The sequence below is a fragment of the Bison bison genome, unplaced genomic scaffold (assembly GCF_000754665.1).
Source record: "Bison bison bison isolate TAMUID 2011002044 unplaced genomic scaffold, Bison_UMD1.0 scf7180017864098, whole genome shotgun sequence".
Taxonomy (NCBI): Eukaryota; Metazoa; Chordata; class Mammalia; order Artiodactyla; family Bovidae; genus Bison; species Bison bison.
Window position 1 is genome coordinate 4,125,497 of NW_011494670.1, and position 21,830 is coordinate 4,147,326.

Consider the following 21,830-nt stretch of genomic DNA (forward strand, 5'->3'; position numbering starts at 1 on the left):
GGTCATTTTGACTTTTAAGTCTTCTTATTTAAGAAATGCATTTTGTAAGGCTGTAGCTGCCATAGATGGTGATTCCTCTAATGGATCTGGGCAAAGTCATTTAGTTGAAAACCTTCTGGAAAGGATTCACCATTCTCGATGCCACTAAGAATGTTTGCATTTCATGGGAAGAAATCAAAATATCAACATTAAGAAAATTCCCTGGCAGTTCAGTGGTTGGGACCTGAGGCTATCCTGCAAGCCATGCGGCATGACCAGAAAGAAAAAAATAATAATCAGGATTAATAGGATATGGGGAAAAGTTGATTCCAACCCTCCTGGATGACTTTGAGGGGTTCCAGACTTCATTGGAAGAAGTAACTGCAGATGTGCTGGAAATAGCAAGAGAACTAGAATTAGGAGCTAAAGATATAACTTGAATTGCTTCAATCTCATGATAAAACTTGAATGGATGAGGAGTTGCTTCTAATGGAGCAAAGGAAGTAGCTTCTTGAGGTGGGATATCCTCTTGGTGAGAATGCTATGAAGATTGTTGAAATGCCAAGAAAGGATTTACAATGTGACATAAATTTAGTTGATAAAGCAGTGGCAGGGTTTGAAAGGATTGGCTACAGTTTTTGAAAGAACTTCTACTTTGGGTAAAATGCTATCAAAGAACATTGCAGGCTGCAGAAAAGTCATTCGTGGAAGGTAGTGTCCATCAATATGACAAACTTTATTGCTGTCTTATGTTAAGAAATTGCCACAGCCGCTCGGACCTTCAGCAGCCACCACACTGATCAGTCATCCATCAGTGTCAATGCAAGCCCCTCCATCAGAAAAAAGATTACAACCCACTGAGGCTCATGATAGTTAGCGTTTTTGAGCAATAAGGCATTTAAGTTAAGGTGTGTATATTTTTTAGGTATAAAGTTATTGTACACTTGCATGGGTGTGTGCACTAAGTCACTTCAGTCATGTCCAACTGTGTGCAACCCTGTGAACTATAGCCCCCAGGCTCCTCTGTCCATGGGCTTCTCCAGGCCAGAATACCGGAGTGGGTTGTCATACTCTCCTCCAGGGGATCTTCCCGAACCAGGGATTGAACCTGTGATTTTTACCTCTCTTACATTGGTAGGTGGGTTCTTTACTACTAGTGCCACTTGGGAAGCCCTTGTACACTTAATAGACTATTTATAGTATAAACATAACTTTTATGTACTCTGGAAAACCAAAACTTTGTGTGACTAGCTTTATGGCAGTATTCGATTTTGATGGTAGTGGCCTACAGCTGTACCCGTGATATCTCTTAAGGTGTGTCTGTATTGAGCAAGACAGCCATTAGGGAGTGACTACCGCCCCCCACCCTCACCACACACACACACTCAAAATGGCATGTTAAGCTTGTCTCTACTGAGACCCAGTGAAATGTAAGTATAGAAGTCTTGTTAGGAAATAACCCCATAATAGTGAAGGAAATGGAATGTTTCCAGAGAATATGAGATTTTAGTAAACTTACATAAATCAAAAAGCAAATGACACTTTTTAATTGAGAAAATATGATATAAGCTTAAAGTATACTAATCAGGGAACATCAGAGACCCGGTCTGTTGAACAGTGTCCAGCAGCTTTAGTGAACATATCTCCTCTTTTTTACTTTTAAGGAACAAGAAAGAAAAAGTAGAATTAAAAGTAATATTATTAAAAATTTAAGCAAAGTAATAATGTTCACAAACTCTGGGAAGAGCTAAGGAGAAGGAAGTTATTACATTGAGTTAAGCCGTTATGTTTCATATCAGTGAGTTATATTCTGAAGATGGAAATGCAATAAATAAAGTATAAGTATTATGATCTAGAATTTCTGTAAGTAATCTCCAGGACTGAAAATCTGTAGTCTTATATTTTTAACTTTAAAAAATAAAACATAAAAATATAAAGCTAAATTAAAATTTAAAAATAAAGGCAGGAAGAAATACATTTCAGAGATGAAAAGGGAGATTATTCAACACATAATGTATAGAACAGCTTGGAATAATATTGGAAAGGTCAGTATTAGATCTAGGTGAGCACAGAAGTCATCTTGCCTAGAAACGGAAGAGATGATTTGAGGAATAATAGAAAACAAGAAAAATTAGGCAGAGTAATCATAACTGATAAAAAGGTTTGATGGTATCAATATCTATTTAGTTGAATAAATGAAGACAAACCTTTAGACATTTGGAAAGTGTATTAGACCTGAATTTGTGATTTTCGGATGCCTCGTTCTTTTGTTGGCATGAAGAAATATGGTGGTAAAGTTAAGATCAAGTCACATTTTTGTTTTCCTTCCATCGTGTAAAATGGAGCTAATAATACTCGCTTGCCTCTAACTCCCAAGACTTCTATGAAGATTAATTTAAAAAAAGACATTTTTACCTCTCCTGAAAAGCATTCTAGTATTGGTACTTCGTATTATTACTATAATTTATTCTAGCCATTTCGTACTTGAAATGTCAGGCTATTACTCCTACAGGCTATAGTATGCTTTACCAGCAGCATACTCACGTTGAGCAAATAACCTGCTCAAGATTGTGTGGCTATGACGTGACAGAACTAGGATTTGAGCCCAGAGGGACTAACTTCAGTCTTCCAGTAGCCCACTTGTGATTCAGTCCCTGCCCACCTCACCTCAGCCCCTGCCACTTCTCCAGCGGTGTTCTGAGCTGCAGCTTTATGCACAGGCATTTCATGAGTACTTTCTGGGGACCAAGCCCTATACTAAGCACTTACACTGGTTATCTCATTTCATCTTTCCATGAGCCTTAAGAGATCGGTTTATTATTTCCCATTTCATAAATGAGGAAACTAGGCTAGAGAGGTTAAATAACTTCTCTAACATCTTAGAGCAAGAAAGTCATACTAGCATTTAAACCTGTATATGTTCCGTTAAGTAACGAGATGGGTGAAATGAGATAAAGAAAAGGTGGTAAAGGTGGTAATACCAGTATTTGTTAAATTAATGAATATGTCCATATTTAAAACACTGTGAGTTTTATTTTTATTTTTTTTAATTTTATTTTATTTTTAAACTTTACAATATTGTATTAGTTTTGCCAAATGTCGAAATGAATCTGCCACAGGTATACCTGTGTTCCCCATCCTGAACCCTCCTCCCTCCTCTCTCCCCATACCCTCCCTCTGGGTCGTCCCAGTGCACCAGCCCCAAGCATCCCACTGTGAGTTTTAAATTTAAAACAAATACAGATTTTGGTAAAATTGAAAAATTTCCCCTTTCTTACAATTTCTCATATCAGTGAAGTGGGACAGTTATTTTTACTACCTGTTGGTAACATTGAGCTACTGTGACTTCTGCCTCTCTTAGGCTGCTATATTTGACCACTTCAGGATGCTAAAATCTACTGAATTCCAACCTCACCCCCAACTCTTGCCCCCTTCACAACTTTTGTCCCCCACCAAAGCTTTTAATATATGGGCTTCCCTGGTGGCTCAGATGGTAAAAACATCTGCCTACAATGAAGGAGACCCAGGTTTGATTCCTGGGTTGGGAAGATCCGCTGGAGAAGCAAATGGCAACCCACTCTAGTACTCTTGCCTGGAAAATCCCATGGACAGAAGAGCCTGGTAGGCTACAGTCCATGGGGTCGCAAAGAGTTGGACACTACTGAGTGACTTCACTTTCACTTTTCAAAGCTTTTAATTCCCTTCTCATAGTTTTATAGCTTTTAAACATAGTGAGGAAATACTATATTTATATTTAAATTCACATTAAGTGGGCTCCTTGAACTTTCTCAGTTCTGGGTAGAGACCCTTCCTTTTTATAATATGCCGCTGCTCACTGCCCATCCAGCCCAGCATCTTCCATCTCTTAACAGTGGGGCTCAAAGCCAGACAGGCACCTGTCCTCATGAGTCCCCGGGCCTCATTGCTCAAGATGCTGACGAGCTCAGAGGAGCCCCTCTGTTCCCAGAGGTGGTGGAAAGGGGAAATGGGAAAGGTGGGCAGCAAGTGAGTGGGGAAAGAGGGGAATGAACAAGTGGGTGAACGAGAAGGGTGGGATGTGCTGCTGCATTGTTGTCGACAGTGTATTTATATGCACAACTGCATTCTGTCTTCACTGTGTCCGGTGAAGAAGTCGGTAGCATTGTTACCTGTTTTATCAAATGAGGAAACTGAGGCGGGAAGATGCTCTGGTTTTTCTCAGTGTCTGTCGCACTTTACAGAAGTGGCCTGGAGTCTGACCTGAACTTCCATCCTAGCGCTCTGCCACATGGCTTAGAATGACAGGGAACTTGACTCTGGTGGCCCTGGTGCCCCAAGGGAAACCACGGACTTATCCTTCTTCTCAGCCCATGATGAGTTGACTTGATTTGCATTCTAGTTTCAAGGAATTCTCAATTCTGTGTGGTACTATTTGGTGTGATCCCCAGGGTGGCCCAGTTCTCTTTCGGCTGCACCCCAGCCCTGGCGTCTGTCAGTCAAGTACACTTCTTTAGTCCTCAGGTACTCCTTAACCTCATTTAGGTTTAATTAAGAGTGGCTCCATTTTAGTCCTTAAGTAGATTTTGAAGGACTTACTTGGATATAATATACTTATATTGAGTTCACCTGTGTTTGAAAGCTCAAGTCCATTTAACATCTCATATTAAATGCAAATTAAGTGATCACCCAGATGCTGGTATAGAAGGATCCTTGGTAAAAAGTGCCAACTGTGGGAAAGCCTGGGCCAGGCTGAGCGAGGGTAAGAGTCAGTGCATGGGCCTCAGAGTCACCCAGATCTTTACACTTGAACTCTGAAAGGGACTCCTCTACTCACAACCCCTCTCCTCCCGAAGAAGACAAACTTACCTTAGAAACACTGGCACTTACTGGCCCCTCTCCCTCAGCCTTGATACCCTTCCCAGTAGTTACTGAGGCCTGGCAAATGCCATCTCTGATTGAATTGGGGCCCCACATCTTAGCTGGTTTATTTCCTTAACCTTCTAATTAGTCTCCTGCCTCCAGTCACTCTCCAGCCAGGGTCATCCTGCACTCCACTGAAAGCACTCTCTGACTACACATCTCTCATCATGCCGCTCCTCTGACTATAAACCTTGGGTGACTCCCCATTGCCTTCAGCCTAATCATCACACTTACTAAAGTAGCGTTCAAGTTCCTCTCGGTTCAGTTCATCTCGTACTGCATTCCCAGACATCTCAGTCTTCAGCCATACTGGGAAGATCGCTGATGCTCACGTACACAGGGCATGTAAGCCGTACTTTGCCCCCTATTGTTACCACATCATTTCCACAATTCTGATGTTCCTTCTAGGGGTATCTCAGATGCTACTTGCCTTACTTCTTCCGTCCACCCCCAGATAGAATGAAGGCTGCTTCTCTGTCCTCCCATAGACCTTATAATATTCCACCAGGAGGCACATCTATTCTTAATGTGTAGCTGTCTCCTGCACTTGAACCACAAGCACCTTAAGGGCCAGATTCATCCTCTTAGGGTTATTTTATTCCCTGACATGTAAGGCACACAGGTGGGATGTAGGCTTCTTAAAAGAGAGCAGCGGTCTTTGTTCTGGCACATATTAGGTGTTTATTGAATATTTGTTGAAGGAATGAGTAATCAATAAATGTTTGAATTAGCAAGGGCAGGGATGTGGAGCTCAGATATGACCAGTGCACTTCATAGCTTTGGTTGACTGTGTATTCATCACAGTCCAGCTCTGTGACTGGTTTTGTGCCTTGAGAAGTAGGAATGGGCTTAATAAAACCTAGCTTTCCAGACCACTTACAGTGCATCTGACTGGCTTGATTTTGTTTTATATAAAGGGACCAGGTCATGTTTCTATGTCTCTCATTATTACGATGTACATTTTGCCTGTGGGAAAAATACTACCTCGTCATAATTCTTAATTATACTAATCATTCCCCTTCCTTGGTTATTGAGAATTATAGCTAATTTAAAGGGAAGATTGGATTTAAGGGAAGTTGAACACGTATGTGGCTAACAAAGCCTCGTTTAAAAGCCCTTTAGCAGTTCTCTTTATTGGGTGTATAGCAACACCTAGTGGCTTTAGGGATTACTTCAGAAACTACTTCTAGAAACAGCTCCTTGAGTTTCTTTCTCCCTTTACTGACTGTCTGCTCATTTGGGATTTTTCTTCCTTCTTAATTAATGGACAAATACCTTTAATCTCTATATTTTGTTATATTTAGCCATATCCCACTTAATAAGTAATTAAGAATACTGTAAATACAAACAGCAAAGTGATACCCCAAGGTCTGCTGCTGCTGCTAAGTCGCTTCAGTCGTGTCCGACTCTGTGCGACCCCATAGACTGCAGCCCACCAGGCTCCCCCTGGATTCTCCAGGCAAGAACACTGGAGTGGGTTGCCATTTCCTTCTCCAATGCATGAAAGGGAAAAGTGAAAGTGAAGTCGCTCAGTCGTGTCTGACACCTAGCGACCCCATGGACTGCAGCCCACCAGGCTCCTCCATCAATGGGATTTTCTAGGTGAGAGTACTGGAGTGGGGTGCCATTGCCTTCTCCTACCCCAAGGTCTAGGCCCCTCTAATAACATTTCTTAAATAGGAGCCTTTTGTCGGAAATAACCTCTTCCTTCCATGTGGGTATAATGCCAGATTTCTTTATCAAACATTCACATGTATGCACAAATATGTACAGTTGCACTGGATGCCTCATTTATCAGACACGCAAGAATGAATTCTACCTCAGTACATTTTCCATGTCATTGAGCCGTTTTTACATTTTGAGTTTTTAGGTGGAAGTAGGTCTAGCATGTCGGAGAAGGCAATGGCACCCCACTCCAGTACTCTTGCCTGGAAAATCCCATGGACAGGAGCCTGGTGGGCTGCAGTCCATGGGGTCGCTAAGAGTCGGACACGACTGAGCGACTTCACTTTCACTTTTCATTTTCACGCATTGGAGAAGGAAACGGCAACCCACTCCAGTATTCTTGCCTGGAGAATCCCAGGGACGGGGGAGCCTGGTGGGCTGCTGTCTATGGGGTCGCACAGAGTCGGACACAACTGAGCGACTTAGCAGCAGCAGCAGCAGGTCTAGCATGTATCACACACATTTATTTCTGCCTTTTTAAAATAAAGAATACATTTTATAATTATCCTTATCTTGACAACTTAGAATCATAGTTATAAATACTAATTTACTACACTCAGGAGAAACTTTAGGACCACTTGATCTACTTTGTGTTGTTGTTTTGTGTGTGTGTGTGTGTGTGATAGCCCACTTTTCTAAGTAACTGAGATTTTTTTAAATTGTAATACAATTTTGGAAGGTTACTTTCCATTTAGAGTTATTTCAAAGTATTGGCTATATTCCCTGTATTATACAGTAAACCCTTAAGTCTATCATAAACCCAATATTTTGGTTAAGTAAAGTAAGTCAACTATACTTCAGTAAAATTTAAAACATATTGTGTCTCCAGTTTTTCTGCCTTTTCCTTCTGTGTCTTGTTGCTGGTGACATTGTTTCTTTTTCAACACTCTTCCTTTTTCTTATCCCAGCTCTTGGCCCCTTCTGATTTGCTCCTTCTATTCTTCTATGAACTAGAAAGTTAAGTAACCACGTAGTTTAGTAGTAAGCCAGTTCTTCTGGTTCCTAACTTTGTGCTGTTTCCATTATACTACACTGAAGATAAAGGCTAAATCTACAGTGCTTTAAAGTAAGAGTGACTAGATTTTAAAAGAAGACGTTATCCACTGCAGTAAAATGCATAGCCTCAGTGGCTGTAATAGCTGTTCTAATCATTGAGCAGTCTTTGTTGTGTGATTCCTGGCCAGGTCATTGAGATTCTTCATTTTTATAAACATGGAGAATCAAGTCAGTCAACAGGTATTCCCTGTGCGTTTAGTATGCATCTAGTCCATGGGGAGCACAAACTCGCTCATATAAACTTCTCTGATTGCGTAGTACAATTGACATGTGTAGGGCTATAGGGGCTTCCCTCATGGCTTAGATGGTAAAGAATCCACCTGCAATGCAGGAGACCCAGACTCATCCCTGGGTCAGGAAGATCCTCTGAAGAAGATAATGGCTACCCATTCCAGTGTTCTTGCCTGGAGAATTCCATCGACAGAGGAGCCTGGGGTCACAAAGAGTCAGACAAAACTGAGTGGGGGAGGGAAATAGGGTTATAAACATCTTGATAATTACTCACATTTGAATTCTTCATATAAGCAGAAAGTTTTACTTAAGACCACCTATCATAATGATTTGCAGGGGGTCTTAATTTAACTTTAAACTTTTATGGCTGTATATGCTGCTGCTGCTGCTGCTACTGCGTTGCTATAGGCATGGCCAAATTATCTACAATGGCACTTAAAAGAAAGTTGACTTTTCTTCTTATGGTTAATATGAACTCTAACTGAGCCATGGGGAAAGTAATCCCATAAATGATAACTGTCTTATGCATCGTGGGATCAGAAATAAAAATATGTGCGTGTGTATTGTGTAGACTTTATATAGGGTAGCTCCCATATATGATAATATACTTAATTCTAAATATTTCTATAGATTTTTCGTGTGTGCCATCTACATATCAAGTCACCTTATTTTCATTTAGTCCTGGGCTCAATTTTTTTTTAATTAATTTATATTTTTGGTCATGCAGCTTGTGGGGATCATAGTTCCCGGGCCAGGGATTGAAAGCAGGCCACAGCAGTGAAAGTGCCAAATCCTTAACCATTGGACTGCCTGGGAATTCCCAGGGAAATCAAAATAAAATAAAATTTTGATTATTTACCAAGGTATCTAGGGGCTAAACACCCCTAGATTCCTTATAAACCAGAACAGTATTGATTTTTTTCATTGTTCAGAAACTATATGGAGTTTTATTTAAAAAGAAAGGAATTTTTTGTGGCTAGTAATGTCAGGATTTGCTGGCCTTTTTAAAGTACATTTTGTGTCTCCTTGGATGATACATTTAGAAAGCAAATAAAAACTACTGGACTTTTTGGCACACTGGTTGTCAAATAGTTACAGACAGCAAGGGAATCAGGCTTTGGCAGCCAAACCACAGGTGGCAAATTAATTAAAGTTTCTGCACCTTTTCTGTGGAGCTTATCACTGGAAGAAGGTGGCCAATACTCTTTCAAATCCAAAGGTGACAATTAAAATTTTAAATACTTGCTTCTGTCCAATGGTCTGTGATGTTGTTAGAAAATATATCTTCAGTGTGAAACTGTGGTTTTAGGAATATAACCTGGGTCACTGCTAGCTCTTCCCATAGATTCAACCATCTAATCACATGCAGTTATTAAAATTACATAGGGAAAGGTTTAGTAACACAAGAAAATCAATGTACTGTTAAAAGCAAACATTTTGTAACTAGTACAACATCCCATTTCTGTTGAAAACATTATCTCTACACACAACTTCAAGAATATACATGGAATTCTAACAGTGCTTATCTTTGGGAGATAACATTGTAGATGTAGAGTTTTCTTCTGTATTTTTTTTTCCAGATTTTAAACAGTGATCTTGGATTATTTTGTTTTCAGAAGCAGGTTTCTAAAAAGTGTTTTTAACTTTCATTTTTCTCCTAGAGTAAAAAATAACTTGTTCCCTCAGATTCTCTTAACTTTGCCATTCAGGGAAGAAAAGAGAGGGGGCACACTGATTTGGTATTTAAAAGACAGGGTTCAGGATGGGGAACGCATGTATACCTGTGGCGGATTCATTTTGATATTTGGCAAAACTAATACAATTATGTAAAGTTTAAAAATAAAATAAAATTTAAAAATAAATAAATAAATAAATAATAAAAATAAATAAATAAAAAAAGATGCACAACTTGAAAAAAAAATAAATAAAAGACATGTTATCAATTTTAATTTAGTTAATTCAACAAGTACTTGAGTATCTACATTGCACCCAGACAATGTTGAGGATTCTGCGTTATACAAAACCTCTGGGAGAAGCTGGAGCATAAACACATTCTTATGTCTTGTGGTGGTCAGTGATCGTTGATTGTTGGGGAGTAGAGGTGTTGTTTACCTCTCTCGTCCTATGTCCTTTATCTGTAAAAGGGGGCAGATCAGAGGGATACTGAAATTCTTCCCCAATGGCACCCCACTCCAGTACTCCTGCCTGGAAAATCCTATGGACGGAGGAGCCTGGTAGGCTGCAGTCCATGGGGTCGCTGAGGGTCAGACACGACTGAGTGACTTCACTTTCCCTTTTCACTTTCATGCATTGGAGAAGGAAATGGCAACCCACTCCAGTGTTCTTGCCTTGGAGAATCCCAGGGACGGGGGAGCCTGGTGGGCTGCCGTCTATGGGGTCACACAGATTCGGACGCGACTGAAGTGACTTAGCAGCAGCAGCAGCAACATGCTATGACTCCTATGACTTTTGAATTACGGGCTACCAAGGTGATTATTTCACCCAAATGTAGTCAATTTTAACATTCTGTAAAAAAGGAAATATGTATCCTGAGAATAGTACTTGATTAATAGCAAGAATTTTTTTTTTAAAAGTCAGTAGTGTTTCTGTAACTTTTGTTAATAATGAAAATCACAAGTAAAGATTTTAGTGTTAAATGTTTACCCAATATAGTGAATAATATACAAGAATATATTATAAAAGAAATTTCTCTTAGAAAAATAATACTAACTTTTCTAAGATTGAGACTTGTATGTAAATTCAGGAAAACCCTGGAACACAAAAATTTGACCTGAGGTTTATTTTCCCAAAAGGTTTATAATGATCAAAACTCATTTGTGTTTTCATATAGTCAAGTGATATGAAATATTGGGGAAATGCAGAATGTGGGAAAAGTAGATATTCGTTGGTTTTGGTTGTAGAAAGCCAAGAGATCAAACGAGTGTCATTGTAGAAATTTCACTGTGGTTAATCATCATGAAATGCATAGCCTTGTCTATGTCCTACTATTTATGGCATTATATTTAGCAAATGAATGAATATATAAAACTTTATAAAACCATGTTTAAGACTTTGCAGAATATAACTATCTTTTTTTCACAGTACTGCCTCAAATTTGGGAATGAAAACTGTTCCTTCCTTAAATGGGAATGTTTTAGGTGACATCTGTCCTCTGTTGTCGTCCAGGAGCTATTTGTGTGATGCCTCACGCCACCTTTCTTTGTTCTAGATCTCCTCTGGCACTTGCAGGCCTGATGTTCCAGAATCCTCTGAATTGCGTCAGAAGTCACCATTATTTCAGTTTGCTGAGGTAATATACATGATGCAGTCTATACTTAATGAAATTGTAAAGTGAGCTTCAGTTTTGGCTGATGACAGTAACTTAAAGCAATGACGAACTCTTCGTTCTTAGATCTATTTGATCATAAATGGGAAAATAAACTAAATTTTGAAACTCTAGAGTCTCTTAATTAAGGAGTAAATATATTTATAGAAACATGTTATTAACTCATACTAAATGTTATTTCCCTTAAACCTCATCACTAATTTTTATTCAGGGGTAGGAAAGTTAAGAATATAATTGAATTATTGTTAGAACTTATTTATCAGGTGTTAATTTGACAGGTATTGAATTAGAAGATAGAATTGTCTCATGGTTATTGGCTGTGCATTCCTTTTTATTTATTTTCAATATACTTTTCTCCTAATTGAAACTTTAGCATGCAGTTGGTAGTTTTCAAAGTCTTATGTCTTAATGTTAGACCTGTTTGGCTCAGTATGTCACTAACATACAGATGATGTAGAAAGCACATTATCCTTGATATCAAGTCTAAAGGTTAAGACTACTTCCCCAAATGTCTGCATTTACCCTGGAACTCAATATGGAGCCATCATTGATTAATTTTTTTCTCAACGTTAAACCACATGGTCCTCCCTTGATCATGTGAATTGTCTTTCACTAGACCTTCTCTCAAACTGTCATCCCTCCTAATGTTTGCCCCTTGTGGTACAGTTTTGTACAAGGAGAAAATATTTTTAGTTTCAGACTTTTCTCCTCTAGTGTCCTTTCCTGGTGGTTCTCGACATTTCATTGACAGAATTACTTTTCACACTGGCATATTAGGTCATTCCTTTTATGACATTGTTGGTAATATGCCTAAATGTCCTGCTGATATCACCAGAATATTATGTTATATATTTGCTCACATAATGCTCCTTATCTATCATTTTCCTGTCTGCTCTCTGTGAGGTGTGCCATGAATTCTAATTTTCTTGTATATTGTTTCCTCAAGAATTTAATATAGTAGAGTGTTCAGTCTGCACTCCCTTTTAAACATAGTTTTATACATATTAAATAATGTTAGTGCCGGCTTTGAAAGCAGAGATTCTTAACTAGTGATCCCTGAGCCCCTGAAGATCTAGTGAAATCTCTCAGATTTCATATGAAATTTTTGGTATTTTGACACATGTGCACTTTTTTTGGTTAGTATAGCAAACTAAAGAGTCCAGAGATATCCTTGGACCCTAATCTGCCATTTCTTCAGGAGCTCGCTATTCATGTCAGAATCTCCTCTACTCAGTATTAATTTGTAGACACTTCCTTTTATTTAAAAACTTGTGAAGTGCTTTTCGGAAATCTAGATGGTTTATGCCACTGGTTCTATTTGGTTTACTCTCTGACTTAAGCTTTGAAAGGCATGTATTTCCCCTTACACAAACTATTTGTTTTCTTTAACTTTTATGGAGGGTTGGTAGGAGTGAGAAGTCATGTCTGAAATAATACATGACTTTTATAAGTTTAAATGATAGACTGTAGGTCTGTAATTCCCAGGACATCTTTATGGATTCATATCTGCAGTCTGTCACAGCTGTCACATGGAGGTCTTTTGAAATGATAGGTTTCATGATTGGACCAAGAAGAGTTCTACAAATTTATCCTCAAGTGTCTTCAGAGTACTTGGTTTTATCTTAGCCACTTATGACCATTTGTGTATATCTAGTTTGTTAAATAGGATATGGGATATCTTTTTTCTTTCTTTCTCTTTTTTCTTTTTTACTTAGATTTATTCTAAGAATGCTTGATTAAAAAAATACAGTGAAATGAAAATTTTCCTAGTGCCTTCAGCTGTAAATAGAGTCAGTAATTCAATCAGTTCTCTCTTCTAATTATTCCTTATCTCTAAAAGTGGCTTCAATGTTGTGTCACGAACTGGCTCCATTGTCTTTCTAACCAACTTAATTTGATTAATATGAAGAAATGATTCCTATGAATTCTTATGAAGAGTTATGGTCCAGGTTCATGTATTACTTAGTAAGTTGCCTTTGATGGAGTCAGTGAGCACAGTTAATTGAAGAAACTTTTGGGGGACTGGGAATGGGCTGAATTTATAGTGCCTACACTTTCTGCTCTTGTGACTCATTTTCACCCAATTTTGTAGCTGGATAGAAGGTTTGTTCACTTTGAAACCAAAATTAGTAACTGACTTGTCTTCAAAACATCCTTGAGAAGTATTTCCTTTAGAAATACTTGGCCCTCAGAGGAAGCCTTTAATGAAGTTTGAATAAGCACTATTAGGTAGGAACAAAAGTTCTCCGAGTTGAATCAAGGATGGTATGACAGAATCCCCTATCTACTGTCAGAGATCTGAGGGTTGTGTGTGGGTGGGTGCAGGGGGTGGTGGTGGATGGGAAGATGCATGGTGTTATAAAGGAAAAAACCGCTATTCGTATTCAGTGAACAGTTTATTGAACTCTGGTTCCATACTAGGCAGTGTTTTCTGTGACTTATTTTCTTCTCACCATAATCCTATAAAATGGGGATTATCATCACCATCAATTTACAATTGGGTAAAATAAGTCTCAAGAGATTAGTTGAGCTGCCCAAGGTCTTGTAGCTGATGAGTAGCAGAGCTGAGATTCAATCCCAGATACTCTGACCCGCATGGTTTGTGTCCCCAACACAGTCTCAGAGCTGCCTCTAAGCAGAGAACAGCTTAAAGGGTGTGCTGTAAGAGAGAGATTTTACTTTCAGCTTCCAACATTTAATATTATATTTTTAAAAATCACTGAAATAAGTCTATCTCTGTAGGTCTTCTCAGCTGCTGTTTGGTACACATCTGATACCCGTACAAGAGACATAGCAAATGAGCCAAACTCAGTCTTTTTTCTTCTTTCCATGTCTGTTTTTAGAAACATGGCCTTTGTCTTCATTTATCATTGATACTGTTTTTCTAAAAGGGATTGAGGGTGATGACTCATGTCTTAGTCTTTATCAGTGTCTACAGGGGAAATAAATGGCAGATCTATTAGTCTGTTATGGAAAAAATATGCTTGTGCTTTAAAAATTACATGTTTCCTTTCAGATATCTTCAAGTACATCCCACCCTGATGCTCCTTCAAAACAGTGTCAAGCATCAGCCTTGTTTCAGTTTGCAGAGGTATGGCTTTTTTTTAATATATATATTGGGTTCAGAAAATGTACTGAGTGCAGAAAGTATTGGAATAGAATTTTGTCACCTATAGAGAACTTCAGGCATGCCTCTTGCCATTACTGACAGAATATACATGGCAGACTGTTTATTGCTTTCTGCTACTTTTCTGTAATCATAGATCACCTCCAGATTTTATAAACATTGACTAAAGAGTTCATCCAGAATAACAGTTTTTCATTTATTTCATTTTGCCTTGTTTTTAACTTGCTTTAAAAGCTTAGGAAAATTGTCAACATGGAGGCCATAGTATTCCAATTTATTTATTAAGTTTTTCCAGTAGTGAAATTAGATGCTATTGTTGATGAATGCGTCTCACAGTGAATGCAGGGTGAATACGACCTGTTAGATTGCACTGTGATGTAGCTTCAGCCAGTATTTATATTAGCATTTAATCCCAGGCTTAGGTCGGGTCAGCTCTTGCAGGATCTCAGATTTCTCTGGATTGTCAGCCAGAGAGAGAGAGCACACCCTGGAGAGCATTTTCTTGGTTGGTATGATGAGAAGGCAATCTGATATTCTTTATTTTGCCACAAAAGCCCTGGCCTCAATCATATGCTCATTTCTAATAAGCACTATAAGACAAATAATAAAATATATCCCTTTTGCAAAAGTAAGATACCATCTCCTTTAGGTTTTTCCCCATTTTCCTTTTTATTAATTTCAACCAAAAATGCATATCATAAACTAAACAATTTTTTATAGGGTTGAGAGAAAATGACAAGCAGGACTGTTCTGTTTAATATTGATGTATTGAATCACTTTGATTCATTTGCATAAAGAGTGCTTCATAAATGAAATGTAAAATGATATCCTTTTGGCAGGAGAAAACCCAGCATCTTACTTTGAAAATGAGAAAAAATTACTTTTAGCTCTAGCAGTTTTTTTTTAAATGCTGCTTCTTCTTGGGACACTTGCGTCAACCAGCACAACTCGAGCCTACCAGTTGGCTTGCTTATCTGTAAGACTTCTCTGCCATAGTGCTGCTGCTATAGTTGTTGAGGGCTATTCTATAAAAGTGGTAATCAGAATATCATATAATGGTATCATTTCACTAAGAACAATTTGCTTGATGAATCTGAATAAATTAAGATTTTATCATAATTTTTCATTATGATAAACAAGCTGGTATTTTCACTGTCGGGAATAGTTTTGTTTTATATTTCCTTGCTCTCCTCTAGTCATTGATACCCATTTACTTGATACTAATAATTTTTTCAAAGATAAAAAAGAATTTTGACATGACTATAAATGTTTTTAGTGTTGGCACCTGATTGGTCCCATCAGACTTTTTAGAAACATTTCCTTCCAAACACAATTTATTTGCCATATATTTAAATTCTATACTCATGAATATTAGAAAGGTTATGGCTTGTCTTTGACACATCTGATATTTACGTATGCGTTATTTACCAGGAGTTTTCAATTTAATTAAAAATGCTTGTATAGCATGTCTCAGCTGATGCATTTCTAACAGGTCCTGTCACTCAGAGTGCGGTTCTTATTTAAGTGATAGCAACATCAGATTTATCAGGTGTCCCAAAGCCCTGGGCAGCCCTAGGGAGCAGCGTGAAGGTGAAGCAGCCACTGTCTCATGACTCTGGAGAATGAGATCGCGTGCCTCTTTTGAATTAATTTGTTCTGTACACTCACTCCTCAAAAAGAAAGTTGTTTTTTTTTTTTCCTAGTAAAGAACCTCTCTTTCCTTAGGAATTGTGCAGGAAGACATTTCCAGATGTCAATTCTCTATACTCAATGGCATTTGTCTTCTGAGGATTTCTGACCATGCATGTATAAGATTTAGGAAGCTTTAAAAAAATTAATTTGAAAACTCCTTAGGACTTGTTTCAAGGCCTTAACAGAGGAAGGCATGCACGATGGAAAACCAAAATAAAATGTTCTGCTTTGGAATCAAATACAGTTCCCATCTAAACTCTGTATATTATTTTTCCTGGTTTTATTTTGTGTAGGTTGATAATTAAGAGCCCTTACAATTCCTAAGCAGATTAAATTATTACATACTTAGCTATTTAACTGTAAATGCTATATATGATTATATAAGAGCAGTATACTAAAATACAGGGTTCTCTAAGGATATATATAACTTCCAGTCACTTTCCCCAGCTGACCCAAGAGAACTCTTAAGTTTCAGTCTCTCTCATGTTGTGATCTGACCATATTGTCAGCCGAGTATTACACTGGTTTATTCAAATCTAAACTATACTAACTAGATGGACTGATTAAATTATCTACTAAGATCTGCTATGAGTATATTTATTACGGTAGAAATAGAATAGCCTATAATTACTGTGATCGTATCCCTAAAACTTTTATAATTATTTCATAAAACACCCATCACCTTTGAGAAAACACAAAGGCTCTTGAAATTCTTGTTCTAATTAGTCTTTACCAGAGGCTCTCCAACTTTGAAACACATCAGAGTTCCCTCAAAGACTTGTTCAAACACAGATTGCTGAACCCCACCCCCAAAGTTTCTTATTTAATAAGTCTGCAGTGGGACTGATAATTTGCATTTTCAACAGGTTTCCTCTTAGGGAACTGCAGTTTGAGATCACTGCTCTATAGGTGGTAATTTTTACCACAAGTTATTAAATCAGCATTGTTAAGGCACTTCTGGTATCTCTGGGAACTTACAGGGAAAGGATTAAGTGAGGAGGAAATGGGCAGATAATAGAAATTTGCCCAAGGGGCCACATTATAACCCTTATCCCTTTTCTGAGAGATTCTTGGTCCTATTACATACACTTAGAGAAAAATGTTTATATCATTTAGGCAACAGTTTTCTCTTGAAGAATGTTTAGCTTTGTAAATGCCCTTAAGATCAGGCTTGCAAAATTCTTGAGACCCTTAGTGTTAATTTCAAGTGTTCATAACTCCAGGAAGAGGTTGGTCATTTATTGTGTAATACAATTATCCTAGAAACACACTTTTTAAAAAACAGTAAACTCAGGGCATTTCTTTAAATGAATATATTTTTCTTGTGTGTCAAGTCTTGGGTCTCTGTCTCACAAGCTGAGAAGGATATCTTTTCCTTCTGAACCAAATCTGATCATTTTAAAACCCATTAAAGTAACCTGCATGGAACCATGAAACTAAATAAAGAACATTTTGCTTGTAGGTTCTTCATAAATGTGTACATTTGAAGGGAGAAAGATATATCTGCTTTACAAGATCTAGAAAGAAATACAGAGTATAGAACCTGTTTTCCTCACATTTCAGCCTGTCTCCCATTCCATATTGATGGTTGTAATTCATCAAGATTCCACTTGGCCCATCTGAAGAGCCATCACTGTTTCCAGACTCTGATCCATTAAGTTGGTCGAAATGAGTTTCCTATCTGCATTTTTTTGTTGTTTACATGTAGACTGACACATCTGTCTCTGTTTAGATCTCATTTACTGAAGACTAATGACCAAACGTAATGCCAGAAGGGAATTGTTGTCATCCATTATTTAACAATTCTGAAAGCCATGACCAGTCCACGTATCCTCTTCTCTGCTGAGTGGCTGACTCTTACACCTGGAGTATATACCTTTATGTTGAAAAATTGCATGTTTACTTTGAAGACAGGGAGCTAGTCTGGACCATTTAGACAGATACATTTGAACACTAAAACTTCCCTTAGAAGATTTTTACTTTGCTAATGTAAATATAACTGTAATCTCTCCAAGGTATTGTCACTGTTAGATATAAGCAATTAGTGCGGTTTTAAAGCATTCGTTTTTATGATGGCGTGCCCAATATGTTACGGAATGTTATACTGGACACAGATTCCGTATGCTCACACTGCAGCTCATCGGTGTGAACGTTTTCCATGTTTTATTGGAAGAATTAATATTTCTTTTAAGATAAGGAAGACCAATTATCTCATATTGTTTGTTTGTTCTTTGATTCATTTATTCACTCAACAATTGTTGGTCATTTCCTCCCAGACTACAGTGTTCATGATACCTGTTATAACTCCAGAAGGCTTCTGCCTAATTTGCTTTTTATCTTTGCCACCTCTTTCCTTGATGTGCTCCCCTACCTCAGGCAGCTATAAAATTAGCAGTTTAACAACGAGGGTGATCATTTTTCTTGGCAGTTTTGCTGTACGTTACATACTTTTAATACCCACCCTGTTTATCAGAACATTATTTAATAGACAGAGGAGAGACTACAGTGGAATTAACAGATTGGCAAGCTCCATCCAATGTGAGGAAAATAAAAAAACATAGCCACCAACTTACTGTGCAGTATGGCCCACTACTGCCCCCTACCCAGGAGGGGAACATAACATGCACTTCCCTCCACTGGCAGACCTGTCACTGAAAGACAGGTTTTAGCTTATTCTTACTTGAAAGGATGTGTATGTCCTGTAAATAGGGGGGGGGGGGGTGGGGGAAATACAAGGAAATGAACAGTAGTGTAACAAATCAGCATTATACAAGCTATGTTTATGTTAGAAGCAGGTGAGATTACTGAGAGAAAAAGTATGAAGAAAGAGAGGGCTCTAAGAGAGAGCCCTGAGAGAGAACATTTAAGGGCTCACTATAGAAGGGGAGAACCAAGAAAGAACAGCAAGGAGAGACCTTAGAGAGAGTCTGCAGTATTGGAAATCCAGAGAAGACTCTCAAGACAAAGGTCAGCCATGCCCAGTGCTGCAGACAGTAACATAAGTTCCAACCCTTTCCCCCAGTTAAGCCAAAAGGCATTTTTATAGAAAGTATATCTTACTGTTGAGTCATTCCATGAAAATTTAATTGTTAGGTGATTCTAGAAACGTTGGGCTGCTAAAATATATTGATACACCCCCTACCACCGTGATCCTTTGGAAATCAGGCTTACAGCAACATTGAGCATTTAAAATACTCCCCTGTACCTATAGATAGGTAAAAAATACTTTTAGATAATGAGGAAAAATAGTTCTTACTAAACATTAGGTGGTGGTTTCTTCTGCAAGGCAAGGAATCATTCTCAAGCCTCCATGCAGAACATTGCATGTTAACTCAGCTGACAGGCAATGCATCTGTGAGGTCAGAAGTTCTTCACTGAGCCTCTGGGTGTGCCATGCAGGCATTTGGCACAGGCTTTGTGGTAGTGAGCCTACACACACACACACAGGCTTTGTGGTATTGAACACACACCCACACACACAGCGTCAGGGAATATAAACCTACAGCAACAAAAGCAACAGCAGAGGGAGCCAGTGAAGAGCTAGAAGACTGTCAAGCTGTGTATTGCAGCATCACCGAGCTTGTTGTGCTCTTGAGGGTATTATATGATTATGTGACAAATTTAATATTCTACAGATTATTAAATTTAATAATTAACCTCTGAGGTTGCAATTTTTCACTTTACTCTAGTTTCAATCTGTAGCTAATTTGGGGGGATTGTATTAACAGAGTTTATTAGTGTTAATAATGATAAATCCTTATAACTAATAATTGTACCGTTGATTGAGGGCATAATATGGGCTGAGCACCAGGCCAGACTCTTTACTAACATAACATGTCATCTTCACAAAAGGAATACGGGGCAGATAGTGTTTCTGTTTTGAAGGTGAAGATGTGGTCTTAATTATTTCCTTCAGTCCACACCACAAAAAGTAATAAAGGCATGTTTGTCTGACACAAAAGCTATGTCCTTTCTATTAATACAGTGTGGGTTCACGTGACTGGTCAAGTTACTCCAAGTTAGTAATTGTATTAAATATGTTTGTTTTCTTAGTCTAATGATAAGGTTAGTAATTGAATTCACCTTGTCTAGAAAAAGTAGAAGTGACATATATCAGAGAAAATTCAGCCAGAGGAAAATCTTTAGAAAGCTTCAGCCCCTAAATTGGTCTTCTAAAGAAAAAGGAAGTGATTGGGATGAATAGGGAAGGACTGTCAAAAATGATGGCACCAGGAGGAGAAATCTCCCCTAAAACTTAAATTAATAGCCTTTTCTAAATGATCCGGGTGGCTTATTAGATATTGCCTCAACAAAAGCCTCTTATTCAGCAGGTGTTCTAGGGAGAATTTTCTCTAGCAGTAATGAAGCCCCCAGTCTCTCCTGGAGGGACAGCTCCATGATATTCTCTGTTGGGCCTGGGGTCACCTGTAAGGATATCATCACAAGGCAGGTTTGCCTCCTAAACTGAACTGAGAAATACCTGTCTTAAACTGAGAAAGAATTCCTAATCAGGAGGAATATTAACAGCATAAACTATTGCTAGCTGCTCTAATGATGACAGAACTTCTCTAGGAGAAGACTTCTTTGTAAAGATCCTTAAGAATATATGTCCTCAACTCTTTACTGAGTTAAGCTCAAAATTGGAAATTAAGTCTTCCTATAAAAATGAGATAGGACAGTGCTGTTCACTGTTGTAACTGTGCCCAGTTGCAGCTTTACAAAATTTGAAGAAGAGCATGCAGTCACCATGTAATGGTGTGTGTATATTGATGTGCTTACTGAGATTTGTGGTCTTCACAGTTAATCTTTGTACACACTCTTAAGTGCCACTGCCAGTGTTTTATATAAGACTTAGCTTCACCAGCTCTTGTTATATTCGGTTCAGTTCAGTTCAGTCACTCAGTCGTGTCCGACTCTTTGCAACCCCATGAATCGTAGCACGCCGGGCCTCCCTGTCCATCACCATCTCCTGGAGTTCACTCAGACTCAGGTCCATCGAGTCGGTGATGCCATCCATCATCTCATCCTCTGTTGTCCCCTTTTCCTCCTGCCCCCAATCCCTCCCAGCGTCAGAGTCTTTTCCAAAGAGTCAACTCTTCACATGAGGTGGCCAAAGTACTGGAGTTTCAGCTTTAGCATCATTCCTTCCAAAGAAATCCCAGGGCTGATCTCCTTCAGAATGGACTGGTTGGATCTCCTTGTAGTCCAAGGGACTCTCAAGAGTCTTCTCCAACACCACACTTCAAAAGCATCAATTCTTAGGTGCTTAGCCTTCTTCACAGTCCAACTCTCACATCCATACATGACCACTGGAAGAACCATAGCCTTGACTAGACGGACCTTTGTTGGCAAAGTAATGTCTCTGCTTTTGAATGTGCTATCTAGGTTGGTCATAACTTTCCTTCCAAGGAGTAAGCGTCTTTTAATTTCATAGCTGCAGTCACCATCTGCAGTGATTTTGGAGCCCCCAAAAAGAAAGTCTGACACTGTTTCCACTGTTTCCCCATCTATTTCCCATGAAGTGATGGGACCAGATGCCATGATCTTCGTTTTCTGAGTGTTGAGCTTTAAGCCAACTTTTTCACTCTCCTTTCACTTTCATCAAGAGGCTTTTTAGTTCCTCTTCACTTTCTGCCATAAGGGTGGTGTCATCTGCATATCTGAAGTTATTGATATTTCTCCTGGCAATCTTGATTCCAGCTTGTGCTTCTTCCAGTCCAGCATTTCTCATGATGTACTCTGCATAGAAGTTAAATAAGCAGGGTGACAATATAC

At 38.5% G+C, this 21,830-nt stretch overlaps 1 protein-coding gene across 10 annotated transcripts in view; it reads left to right on the forward strand.

Annotated features, from left to right (window-relative positions):
• Window positions 1-21,830, forward strand: part of BBX (bobby sox homolog (Drosophila)) — a 299,118-nt gene that overhangs the window by 224,594 nt on the left and 52,694 nt on the right. For all 10 annotated transcript variants that reach the window (XM_010838545.1, XM_010838550.1, XM_010838544.1 and 7 more), the window contains 2 exons: window positions 11,120-11,200; window positions 14,253-14,327. In XM_010838545.1, coding sequence (XP_010836847.1) covers window positions 11,120-11,200; window positions 14,253-14,327 — 156 coding nt within the window. The remainder of the gene's footprint in view (window positions 1-11,119; window positions 11,201-14,252; window positions 14,328-21,830) is intronic.